This window comes from Mytilus galloprovincialis, chromosome 9, assembly GCF_965363235.1.
Source record: "Mytilus galloprovincialis chromosome 9, xbMytGall1.hap1.1, whole genome shotgun sequence".
NCBI classification, from domain to species: domain Eukaryota; kingdom Metazoa; phylum Mollusca; class Bivalvia; order Mytilida; family Mytilidae; genus Mytilus; species Mytilus galloprovincialis.
The window spans coordinates 87,743,997-87,757,653 of NC_134846.1; the positions used below are offsets into that span (position 1 = coordinate 87,743,997).

The 13,657-nt window shown below is 32.0% G+C and overlaps 1 protein-coding gene across 4 annotated transcripts in view; it reads left to right on the top strand.

Moving 5' to 3' along the window:
* The window catches only part of LOC143046277 (coiled-coil domain-containing protein 57-like), a 46,433-nt gene extending 33,581 nt beyond the window's left edge, over window positions 1–12,852 (top strand). For 3 of the 4 annotated variants that reach the window (XM_076219362.1, XM_076219363.1, XM_076219364.1), the window contains exons 12-22: window positions 921–1,055; window positions 2,684–2,858; window positions 3,637–3,834; window positions 5,917–6,017; window positions 6,423–6,623; window positions 8,425–8,484; window positions 9,057–9,279; window positions 9,642–9,850; window positions 10,447–10,567; window positions 11,563–11,778; window positions 12,524–12,852. In XM_076219362.1, the coding sequence (XP_076075477.1) occupies window positions 921–1,055; window positions 2,684–2,858; window positions 3,637–3,834; window positions 5,917–6,017; window positions 6,423–6,623; window positions 8,425–8,484; window positions 9,057–9,279; window positions 9,642–9,850; window positions 10,447–10,567; window positions 11,563–11,778; window positions 12,524–12,714 (1,830 nt within the window). In that variant the 3' untranslated portion in view covers window positions 12,715–12,852. The remainder of the gene's footprint in view (window positions 1–920; window positions 1,056–2,683; window positions 2,859–3,636; window positions 3,835–5,916; window positions 6,018–6,422; window positions 6,624–8,424; window positions 8,485–9,056; window positions 9,280–9,641; window positions 9,851–10,446; window positions 10,568–11,562; window positions 11,779–12,523) is intronic. The other variant, XM_076219366.1, reaches the window with a different exon arrangement.
* The last annotated feature ends 805 nt before the right edge of the window (window positions 12,853–13,657 follow it).

Consider the following 13,657-nt stretch of genomic DNA (forward strand, 5'->3'; position numbering starts at 1 on the left):
TAGTTCATCATGTACATACTGACATTTGAGATTTAGTCAACTGATGTTCCATATTATATAAAAAGCTAAAAATGTATATACTTTAGATATAAGAAGATGTGGTATTAGTGCCAATGAGACAACTCTCCATCCAAGTCACAATTGTAAAAGTATACCATTATAGATCAAAGTACAGTCTTCGACACAGAGCCTTAAGTCGCATTGAACAGCAAGCTATATAGGACCCCAAAAATAACTAGTTTAAAACCAATTCAAACGGGAAAACCAAAGGTCTATTCTATAGAAATGAGAAACAGGTATGAACCACGTTAACAAACAACAACTACTGAACATCAGGTTCATTTTAGTCTTTCACTCTTTTCTTATTATTTATTTCACTGTAGAAAAAGTGTTCAGCATTGATTTAAGATTCCCAAGTATTATAATGAATTGAAGCAATAGAATATACACCAGTTTTAGGGGAGATGATAATTATCTTATTACATATCCCAAGATTCAGATTGTCAAATGAACAATTTTTCATAAAAATAAACCATAATAGATATCATGTTTGGATTTCAAAACTGAAGAAAAACCGCCAGTATTTTATAATACCACAGGACTACACCAGATGGCATTTTGATTCCACAGAGTGTGTTTTGGTGTTTTCTTGTAGGAGTTTTGACATTTTAAGATATAGTGGTATGACCTTTTTTTCTCAGAGTTTTCTAACTAAGCCTGTCAAAATAAAATCAATCAATAATTCAGGGTTTATGATTGACAGATTGTTATAGTGGCAAATCAATTGATAATCTTTTTACAGTATCCAGCTTCAAAACAAGTCCAAAACAAGAAAAATATATTGAAAGATTTCATTTGATTTTTGGATACATTGTCTTAGTCAGTAAAGTATTTTGAGTGTACTGATGTTCCCTTTTCAGGCTTTAGCAACTGTTAAAGAAAAGAACAGAGAACTGGAGCACAGAGAGACACTAATACGGACACTATACAGGGACAGGGAACAAGCTCTCTCTACACTGAAAAAACATGGAATAACAGTAGATAAAAATATTAATGTACGTCAATTGCAGTGATATTTCTCTAATTTTTTGGCACTTTAACCCCCCTTTCCAAACCCATTGTATAAAAAAATTCAATCAAAGTGTGTTGCCAATGATCTCAGAAGACGATTATATGAGTTTATAAATGTTGATAACCTTTATCCACTCCCTGGATGTATAAAAAAAAGATGGTTTTGAAAACAAATGAAATTTTTAAAATGCTATAAACTGTTAACTTCATTGGTCCCAATAACCAAATAAGCTATAATTTTGACATGAGAAAGTTCATTTAGAAAATCCAGTGTAATATATAAATAAAGGAGATGTAGGGTCAATGTCAATGAGGCTCCAACCCAATGCAAATTAAAATAGCCAAAAGACATCAAAATGTCTCCAACAATAGAGAGATGCAAGACTGTTTACAACAGGGAAATGTCAAGTTAAAAGAGTACACAGCTTGGTTAAGGGCTATTCCATTAAAATGTATGTGGGAGGGTAGAAAGGGACTAACAAAGTAAAGAAACATGTCGTACAGTGACCTATAGTTGTTCATTTCTGTGTCATTTTGGTCTCTTCTGGAAAATTGTCTCATTGACAATCATAACACATCTTTTTATGCCCCACCTACGATAGTAGAGGGGCATTATGTTTTCTGGTCTGTGCCTCCGTTCGTTCGTCCGTTCGTTCGTTCGTCCGACTTCAGGTTAAAGTTTTTGGTCAAGGTAGTTTTTGATGAAGTTGAAGTCCAATCCACTTGAAACTTAGTACACATGTTCCCCATGATATGATCTTTCTAATTTTAATGCCAAATTATAGTTTTGACCCCAATTCCATGGTCAACTAAACATAGAAAATGAAAGTGCGAAGTTCAGGTTAAAGTTTTTGGTCAAGGTAGTTTTTGATGAAGTTAAAGTCACAACTACTTGAAACTTAGTACACATGTTCCCTATGATATGATCTTTCTAATTTTAATTCCAAATTAAAGTTTTGTTCCCAATTTCACAGTCCACTAAACATGGAAAATTATAGTGCGAGTGGGGCATCCGTGTACTATGGACACATTCTTGTTTTTTAATGATTAATCATTTCAAATTGAAACACTCCACATTTTTTTCGGAGACAACAAGAGAAAAGGAAAGAATAATCGGTTTCAGACATATTCAATTCTACGAGATCAAGAAGGTTTTTTTTAATTTTTCAATCTGAAGTTGGTACAATCGCTATATAGTTGATACAGTGTATTCGATTATTAGAAGTCAAACTTCGCCATGAATCCTCCCAGACAAGCCTTATAATGCCAAAGGACAAACTTTAATTCCATAAGCGTAAATTTATGACTAGGATGAAAGGTTGTCAAATTGACACTCATACCTCATCTTATCTATGTGTAGGGTACTATTGATAAACTTTCAAACACCAACTTAAACTACTGGTTAACCGGTTAATCGGTCGAATGATTATCCGAGTAACCGGTTAGGAAAAAGTGTACGATTTGACAACACTAGTTTTAATGGAATAACCCTAATCTGGTAGATCTGGGTTTACTGAGGTAATTGTTTTGAAAAAGAATTCAACTACTTATTTATGAGCATCATTATTTAATAATAAATTTCTACTGTAACTATTACTTCTTGTAACAACAGGTTGATATTGAGAAAGGTTTAAACTTTGTGGACAAAGAACAAGTTGAAAATCTTAAACAGCAAAATCAAAGTTTAAAATCAGTCATCAAAGAAATGAGAACTCAGATGGAAAATTTAGGTCATGACCTACCTCAGATGACACTTATGGACCCAGTGAAGAAAGATTCTTCAGATGGTAGGTGGTTATAAAGAAGGGCAATAACTCTATTTGATAAGTAAAAGTCCCATAAAGCTCTGTTAATACTTTGTATTTATTTATTTTCTTGGATTCAGGAAAAAAAGGAATTTTCATAGATACCTAATTTCTTGGCTTTCAGGATTTCTGCATTCATGTCTGTAGAAAAAGGAATATTTATATTTGTGGTTTATCATTTCCCATGATAAATAATATAATTTAAAGGGATTTCTATTTGAAAAAATATTATCAGACACATTGAAAATTGATACATCAGATGGGTTGCGGGAGCATATATGTTCACACACAAAGTAAGGGAAAATTTCTTAGGTAACTAGTATAGATAGTATAATGAAAAGGGGAGGACTATTTCAGTTATATTAGCAGTTCCAATGAAGAATCACTGGATTTAAAGGTATTGAAATAAAAAGCTTCAGAGAACTATTACAGTCATACAGGAAATCAGATTTCATTTTTCTATTTTTGTTGTGTAATGGAGGATACAAATAGGAAAGACTAAGAATACTTCAACAGTTATACAGGAAGGAAATGAAATTTATATCTATCTTTTATTCTCTGTAAGTGCATGACATAAACAGGAAACTTTTAGCACTACCTCAGTTATAAAGGAAGGAAGTCAAATCTGAAGAGGAAATGTGGACTATAAATCATATTAAAAGCCTTTTTTTCTTTGAAAATTTTCAAAAGAATAAGTTAATTCCTTCTTTTTTATGTCACAACTGCTATAAACCCAACTATTGTTCTTGCCTTCTTGCAGAGTATGTCACAGACTTGGAAGAAGAAATAAAGAAACTAAGACAGAAAACAAGAGATTTAGAAAGTCAAATAAGTAATACTAGAAAGCATGGTCAAATTCCTGCTGTATCCATGGTAACTAATGAACCTGATGTGATGTTACAGGTCAAGGACAACCACATTGTAAAATGTCACATTCAGTCCCTCAATGAAACTCTAGGTATGTAACACTAAATGAGCTAATACTGCATTTTCTAAAAGTGTAAAGAAAAAAAGATCTCAAGGAAATATATAGAAAAACTCAGTAGATAATACCTGATGACAAAAAAAATCTCAAGAGTGCCACTATATTTTGTTTGTCCATTTTTCTCAAATCATCTAACTGTTTAGAAAGTTGATGTTTTTGATGTAATTAAATGAATCTTGAGAACATATTTAGACAGAATATTGCAATAGTACTATCTAGATACCCTATTTAAACTGCATTCGACATTTATGACCACCAGATGATAAATGAATGTTATCGTCGCTGGGCTTCCAAAATGTTGTATATGAATTTTTTGGTCAAAATTACTTTTTTACACAAATCATCTTGGCGGGAGGAAATCTTTGACATTACAAAAAAGCATACAGCTAAACCAATCAAAACATTTGAAATAAGACATGTGACAAAATTGCCAATCTAAAATGCTTGTAATGTTAGCTTCAGAAATGTTGTATGTAAACATGAAAAGTGTTTTATAATGGATTTGGGAATCAAATGCTTGTACATTTCTTTATTACTGTTAAAATAAGTTTAATGTTTGTGTAATCCACAAACGTCATAGTTTTTATTTCACTGCCATTTACGAAATGTTCAAGATTACATACGACATTTTGGAAGCATTGATTTTAAGGAAATTTTCAAAGCCTGTTAGTGGAATATTTTTTTATGGAAAAAAATGTGATTTACTACATTTTGGAAGCCCAGCAACGTTATGTAGATCCTGAAATTAAGTTGAAAAACCTACAAATTACATAAAGATCAGATGTTCCTTTTTTTTTTGTATACGATTAAAGATAGGATAGTCAAACTTAAATGTTTATCAGTGAGCACAGCTTGTGATGAGATAATTATTGCCAGCAAGGAATATTCCACTAGTCAACGTTTTATTTAAGAAATTGTGGCTTTTAAAATTGATTCGAAATACTGTGGTTTTGTTTATTTTCGTGGGTACCATTTTTCGAGGAGTGAGGAAAACTTGAACTTTTATGGATATTGGATTTCGTGGTTTTGCCAACTTGTGCATACAAAGTCTATAGATTAATGTAATTCATTGAACACTCGAATTCATGGTTCACCTGTACTGAGGAATACCACGAAAATTGGTATCCAACAAATAATAATGAATGCACAGCATAACAGTTTGGTGAAGATGATAAAGTAATATTTAAATGTCTACAGGTTGCACTTTGTAAATACAGCTGTTTCATAATCATAAACCACACTTCTTTTGGGGAAAAATATTCATAGGTATTTTGTTTTGTTTATGTACTGGTTCCCAGATATGATCTCTATGTTTCATCTCATAGAGTAGTGCAGAATTTTAGTATAAGTTTAAACTCTTTAGAAGTTCAGGCATATAAATGTTGAAAATATGCCACACATCTTTTTGTTATGCCCCACCTACGATAGTAGAGGGGCATTATTTTTTCTGGTCTGTGGCTCCATTCGCTTGTTCGTTCATCCGTCTGTTCGTCTGTTCGTCTGTGCGTCCGTTCAGGTTAAAGTTTTTTGGTCAAGGTAGTTTTTGGTGAAGCTCAAGTCCAATCAACTTGAAACTTAGTACACTTGTTGCTTATGATATGATCTTTCTAATTTAAAAGCCAAATTAGACTTTCACGGTCCACTGAATATAGAAAATGAAAGTGGGAGTTTCAGGTTAAAGTTTTTGGTCAAGGTAGTTTTTGATGAAATTGAAGACAATCAACTTGTACATATGTTCCCTGTATAATATAATCTTTCTAATTTTAATGCCAAATTAGATTATTACCCAATTTCACGATCCATGGAACATGGAAAAGGATAGTGCAAGTGGGACATCCGTGTACTTTGGACACATTCTTGTTTGGATATAATGTAATACGAAACTTCATAGTAAAAGTAGTCCAGTTTTAGCCATAAAGGGAGTTCCTATGGGAAATTGCATTGTCTATATTTACAGAAATGCCACCGGTAAAGCTTTCTTCATAACAATTTTTCTCTATAGACAAGTTTTACAAGGATTTATACAATTTCATTTGAAATGTTTTAACAATATAGGTGCCTTAAGAACAGAGAAAATAGAATTATCAGCACAAGTAAAGAAACAGCAAGCTCGTATTATATATCTAGATAATATTGTAGAAAAACTATCCAAAGAGGTGAGATAAGTTTATACATGGAGTTATTTTACAAAAAGTATAATTTTCAAGTGCTCTTTGTATGTAGTGATTTATCTAGCTGCTATGACTGGTTTAATTGTTATTTTTTTTAAACTGCAGAGTAAAAATTTATCAGTTTTCTGTAGGAATTTGTTTAAAAGAGAAACGTACAAAAAAAAGCAGTAAGGTATTTAATATAAAAAAAAACTCATATTAGGTCAAATGCAGTAAACTCAGTCTATGCAGAAAATTTTGACTAAATGTTTGTTTTCAAATACAAATTAAACTACAAATGTATATTGATAAAAAGATACCAAACTGAAAATATGCTTTAAATGTTTTGTACTATTTAAAAAAATTTCCTAATCAAGCAAAATAATTAATGAATGATATTTTCTAATACAGCCAAAGACAAAACAGATAGAGATAGATCAGTTACAGTATGAGGTTGGAGCTCAAGGTCGTCGTTCTGTAGCAGAAATAGCCAGCCTTAAACAGCGAGTATCAGACCTCGAGATACAGCTGGTGGAGGCTCGGAAAGAGGCAGATGAATATTATAAAGGGAATCTGGAGAAAAACATGGATATATCTTCACTATCACAACAGGTATTATATGTTAGCCCTGTGGGATTTCTTTCTGTGTTGAAGACCAATTGGTGGCCTTGGGCTGTTTTCTGCTCTTTGGTGGGGTTGTTGTCTCTTTGACACATTCCTCATTTTCATTCTCAATTTTATTATATTTACTTGAACAAATCTACCTATGTATTTATTTTTCCTGAGTTCAGGTTTAATTTCCCTTAGAACAAACTCTAGTAATAGACCAATAAATTGTTTAACAAGATGTTTTAAACAGCATCTGAAGCAGCCAAGTTTACCCCTGAGAATATGGGAAAACTGAGATAAAGATTTTAAACTTCAATCCTTCTTAACGTAACTATTTCTCAAGCTTTAGCAGTTAGCAAAAATAAGTTAAGTAAAAGTATTGATCTCAGTTTGACAGCATTATATTGAAATTGAAATAATGTTATAAGTTTTAGTAAAAAAAATCAAAACATTTGCAGAATCATGCATTTTCATAATTTCAAATGTGTTTTTGATTTATAGGTGTAAAACTTAATGATTTTCCTTTAACTTTTTAAAATAAACAACATTAGCTATATTTTTGACAGTTATATGTTTTTATTTTTGTAACAAACATTGAAAAGAACAAATCTTTTATCATTCAGTTAATTTAAAGTTCAATTATGTAAAACAAAAGCTTATTAAACAAGAATGTGTCCAAAGTACACGGATGCCCCACTTGCACTATTATTTAACATGTTCAATAGACCGTGAAATTGGGTAAAAAATCTAATTTGGCATTAAATTAGAAAGATCACACCATAGGGAACATGTGTACTAAGTTTCAAGTTGATTGGACTACAACTTCATCAAAAACTACCTTGACCAAAAACTTTAACCTGAAACTCACACTTTAATTTTCTATGTTCAGTGGTCCGTGAAATTAGGGTCACAAATTTAACTTGCTGTAAAATTAAAAAGATCATATCATAAGGAACATGTGTACTAAATTTCAAGTTGATTCGACTTCAGCTTCATCAAAAACTACCTTGACCAAAAACATTAACCTGAAACTCACACTTTAATTTTCTATGTTCAGTGGACCGTGAAATTGGGGTAAAAATTTTAACTTGGCTGTAAAATTAGAAAGATCATATCATAAGGAACATGTGTACTAAGTTTCAAGTTGATTGGACTTCAGCTTCATCAAAAACTACCTTGACCAAAAACTTTAACCTGAAACTCACACTTTCATTTTCTATGTTCAGTGGACCATGAAATTGGGGTCAAAAGTTTAATTTGGTTGTAAAATTAGAAAGATCATATCATAAGGAACATGTGTACTAAGTTTCAAGTTGATTCGACTTCAGCTTCATCAAAAACTACCTTGACCAAAAACTTTAACCTGAAGCGGGACAGACGGACGAACGAACAGACGAACGAACAGACGAACGAACGGACGGACAGACGGACGAACGGACGCACAGACCAGAAAACATAATGCCCCCCTTCTATCGTAGGTGGGGCATAAAAACATTTTGAAGTTTTCTGGCCAATCAAAATATATTTGTTACAATATAAAACATTAGCTTTGTCTTTTAAAAAAAAGAAGAAAAACATCAATAGAACATATTATGCAAATGAAGACATTTGTCGAGAAACCTCTATTAGGTTTTCCGACATAAATATTTTGAATATTCAAGTGCGTGATTACGTATAAGTTTTCAGTATATTTGTAATTAAATGAAGCATATTACACATTGTTCATTCAGTATGGTTTGTTTTGTTGAATTAAATAACATTATATGTCTGTACTATAAGACTGTTGTTGTAACTTCTATTACAGATATCACAACTAAAGATTGATTTATCAGAGAAAAGACCTGTTGTTAACTTTGGTGCTCAGGTATATACTTTTGTTGTATAAAAAAATAACTAAAATATAGAAATTTTATAACTTTATTTGTACAAAATTTAATTGGATGAAGTGTAGACAGTTCTTGACATGGGAGAAAGATAAATATAGATTCTACCACTGCATCAAGTGTGATAGGATATTTATCCACTTGAGACAGTTAATTTTAAAATTTAAAACACAAGGCTTGCGTAATGCACAAGATTTGGTGGTGGAATCTGTTTCTCTAATCAAAAACAAATCATTCTTTTCAAACGACCTGCAGAAAGATGTGTTCTTTCTATTTGACACCCTCAGGCATGCTTAAAATAATCAACCCATCAGGAAAATGACATATCAAGAAGGAATTAGAGAAATCATAAGAACAAAGTCATTATGAAGTAAATAGTGATTGAATTATTACAAAATGTAGTAATTTTACACACATCTCCATTACCTATAGTCGTATGAGGTTTTAATTAAATTTTCTTTATATGATAGCACTTACAGTTAGATTGGCAGACACATATTTCTTTACCTATGGTTTTGAGATATATACATATTATTTTTGAATTGATTGATAGGAGCTAGTTATACAACAACTACAGGATGAAATGTCTAGATTAAAACAACAAGCAAGTCATGTGACATCATCTGGTCCAATCAGAAAACAGTCTTCTAATGTCCAAGTAGAGGAACTACAAGAAAAACTGAAGTCTGCTGCTAAACACATTGCACAGCTGGCAAAGGAAAGACAGCAGCTGATAGAGATGGGTAACAGACTAAGAGCAGAACTCAAGAAAGCAGGTATGTGTTTAGGTTCAAGTTTATATGTGTAATATCTTAGATATTTCAATATGCATATAAAGGAAAGACATCACAAAAAATGACACACATGATGTTTTATTATGTATTTAATAAAGGGCTGACAAAGTTTTGAAAAGGTTTTATAAGGATCTGTTTCATCCAATAATTATTAGCTGCTAAAACTGAAGCAATCCATTTCCAAGAAGAATATGAGTCACTTCTTTTTTTTTCAATGATTTATATATATTTACATTGTTTTAACATCAGTAAAATAGTTTTGTATTTTATACTTAAAGTTTCAAGTGTTAGACTTAGACATCTTCTATACCAGCATATTTGTAGTTATTAATCTTAATCCACAGGTGTTGCTCCACCATCCAATCCACATAGCACAAGCTATATTCCACCATCCAACCAACCTACTACAAAACATATTCCACCATCCAACCAACCTACTACAACACATATTCCACCATCTTTGCAAAGTGAGGATCCTACTAATCCACTGTCACAACAATTTCTAAATAAACTGACCCAGCTAGAGAAATTACAGTATGAACTGACCAAACAGGTGAGTGACCACTAGTTAAACAGAGACCATATGAGAAAAAAATTATCAGTTAATTGACCCATGGCAAGAAGCCAAAGTATGGACTCAACAAAATGGTGAGCACTCACTCAGTGGCCCAAAATCATAATGATAAATGTGTTGTACAGTTCTACTATACATTGATGATCTTTATACTATGTGGCATGTTCGTTCGACTCTTATTAGACTATAATTTTCTTGTGTGAATGATTCAGCTCCCTATGCATGACCTTCACATGTTGACAAAGATTGAAACCTTTAGTATAAGCTTATTTTAATGTCATTATTATGCATAAGAACAATTACACCCCAAATAGGACCAACAAACAACAATTTTGTGCTGACGGGATTATTCTACAAAAGCAAATCTTGATTGACTATTAAGTCCCATCAAAGTGAATAAAACATTTTTAAATCAGAGGTAAACTGTATTTAAACAGGGGTCACAATATATAGGACTTTTGGATCTAGTATTTGATTAAGTACAAATTTGGTCATCAGGAACTTACTTCATATATATATATATATATCAAACTAAAGAAGATATTCACTATTGTAATGTATAATTTATGTTTTAGCAATTACAGTATGCTCAGAAGTTTCCAGAGGACGGCAAAAGTACCATGGGATCTACATCTAACAATAACAACAACGGACAGGAGGAATATAGACCTCCATCTATACTGAAAAAGTCTATAGGTAGGTCTATAACACAGGAGGAATATAAACCTCCATCTATACTGAAAAAGTCTATAGGTAGGTCTAAAACACAGGAGGAATATAGACCTCCATCTATACTGAAAAAGTCTATAGGTAGGTCTAAAACACAGGAGGAATATAGACCTCCATCTATACTGAAAAAGTCTATAGGTAGGTCCTTCATCTTATTTGGAATTGGGGGAAAGGGGGTTGGGTTGGCATGGGGGATGTAGACCTTAATTGATGCTAAAAAAGTCTAAAGGCAGGTTTGTTATACCTGATCTAACAGGATAGGCAAGTAGAAGGCTCCAGACCTCTTTCAATAATGAAAAAGTCTATAGGTAGGTAGGTCTATTACACTCTCAACCTACTTCGAATTATGTGGGGTTTAGGGAATGTAGACTCAATTGATGCTGAATATGCATGTTTATTTTATTCTGGTCTAACAGGATGGACAGATTCCTGACCTCCATTAAAACTGAAAAAGTAAGACAAGTTTATCTTAGTCTTGTTTAAGTAGGGGGGATATAGGTACTGTAGTATCTGTAACTAGTATGTTAATGCAAAATGTGCGCCTGGCGTATTATATTATAATCCTGGTACCTTTGATAACTTTTTAGGGGCATAAAAAACTCCCAACTAGATTGAAAAATCTATATATCTATATTTAGGTGTATCATACCCTCATTCAACAAATAGATTGGCACAATCGAGAAAGGAAATAGACTATTCAATCATCCACTTATATTTTGAAGAGGTTTATGGAGTCAAATGCTACTAGATTACTTGTTAAACTTCAAAGTGAATTTGTTTACCAAATAAAAATAACAGTCACCCTTTAGGAAAACAGATTTGACATAACTAATTGTAAAAGGGTCTCTTTCACACAGTAAGTTTTCATTTTATAAAGATACCTTAGTGTTTTGTATTTCAATTACATGGAAATGCACCCTGCAAACCTAAAATGTATAATTTAGCTCGGTTTTTAATTTTAGATTTTGCAGATCAGGATGAATATATGGATGTACGTGGTAGTTATGGTGATAGATCTCTGGCCTCAACAAACATCAGTATACCTGATTCAGATGGTAAAACACCAAGAGAACAGTTAGGGATTAGTATGTCCTCTGTTGGTGGGGAATCATTACAGGAGATATGGAAACTTCTGGAAGACAGACCTACTCCTACACCCAGATCTCCACTTAGAAAAGGTATATACAGTCAAACATGCTTAAGAGACTACCTGTATTGAGCAAAAACCTGTGTTAAAAGACCACCAATTTAAGATCTTTCTGTAGTACATTTCATATAAATTGAACATGTATTGAAAGACCACCTGTCTTACGAGACCACTTTTTTGCTCTCCCTTAAGTTGTCTCTTAAAACCGGTTTGACTGTACATCATTCACTTTATTGTGGTAAGATGTTGTTATAGGTAGTTGGGGTAATGTCAATCGTAATATTGCTGTGTTTCAATATAAAACAATATATATTTATTTACTCTAATACACCTTCAACTATGATACTCATGTACATTTAAGGCCAAAAGTTTAGAAGATTTTAAAGTATTTCCGTATTGCATAACTTAAACAATTTAGATGTTGATATGTCATAGACATAGACACAGAAAACTTAATTTGATTTAAAAGACTCTACTAAATGTCTTCTCATTTTTCTTCCATGACAGGATGCAATGAAATTATATTAAACTAGACATTCTATTGAAATTTTTCATTATTTATATAAAAAGATGCCAATAATATCTCTTTGTTAGAAAATAAGAGAGATTGTCTTTAAAAATTATATTAACTAATGTTTTACTTTTTTTCTGTACATAAAAGCCTTCTTAAGCATCACTTCAAACTTGAACACTTTTTGTGAAAAAAATATATAAAAAAGCAATGTCCTTGGTACTGTTGATTAATTAATTAAAACTTTTTAATATGTTGTATTTAGATACAAGAAACACAAGATCAGCAGAGGGGAAGTCAAGTTCAGAGGACTTTGTTTTACAAGGATCCAAACCCACATATGAACAAAGATCTAAATCCCAGCCTTATAGACCCTCAGTCAAACCAGCGAAGAAAAAAGTTATGAATAAACAACATGTAAGAAATTATAATTGGAGAGACGGAGACAATAGCTGACAGGTGGAAAATTAGAATATATTTAAATTATTAGAATATCTGGAAGTGCTAGCCGAAATGTCATTCAAGATTGAGACCAGTTGAGAGGAACATTCAGAATACTTGTAGATGTAGTGAAAAATAAAAATTACAACAATATTTATTGAAATTGAAATTAGGTTTATGTATTTCGAAAATTTTATGGGTCATTCACAAAATAATGATGCTGCTTTGAGAGGGAAAAAAACCCACCAAACTACATATTTTAAATATTCTTTAATTATGAGGGTTCTTAAAGTTTGTAAAATTTCTTATTACAAGACTTGATATGAACTTTTTCATTTATTAACTTTTCCATTTAAAAATCATTATTTTCATTTTTATATATTATGAATTAAATAATTAGATGATATTCATTTGAAACAAAGGAGCATTTGTGTAATAGTACAATATTTTTTCATAATGCAGCATTTTAAATTTGAAAAACACATTGAAACTTTTGAAACAAAATATACTACATGTTTGAAGCATTCACAAAATATATGGTAGTTATATTTAATGGTAAAAGTAGGATCTTTAACTCTGAACACCAAGTTTATATATTGTAAAATATCATAATTGTATTTATAATGACTTATCTGTGATATGTAATAAAGATAAACAGCAATGTGTGGTATTTATAACTATATATATCAGTGGCGGATCCAGAACTTTTCATAAAACGGGGGGGGGGGGGGGGAGGGGGGGGGGGGGGGTCTCTCCAGTCATGCTTCAGTGATTCCCTTTATAATCAACCAAATTTTTCCCACAAAAGGGGGGATGACCCCCAGGGCCCCCTGGATCCGCCTATTGGTATATCAAAGAATGAGTCATCTACTTAACAACACTGTTTAACAAATAAAAGTCAATTAAGATTTCAACTTAAATCAGATAAGTGTGCAAAGGTCTTAATTTATCCATGATA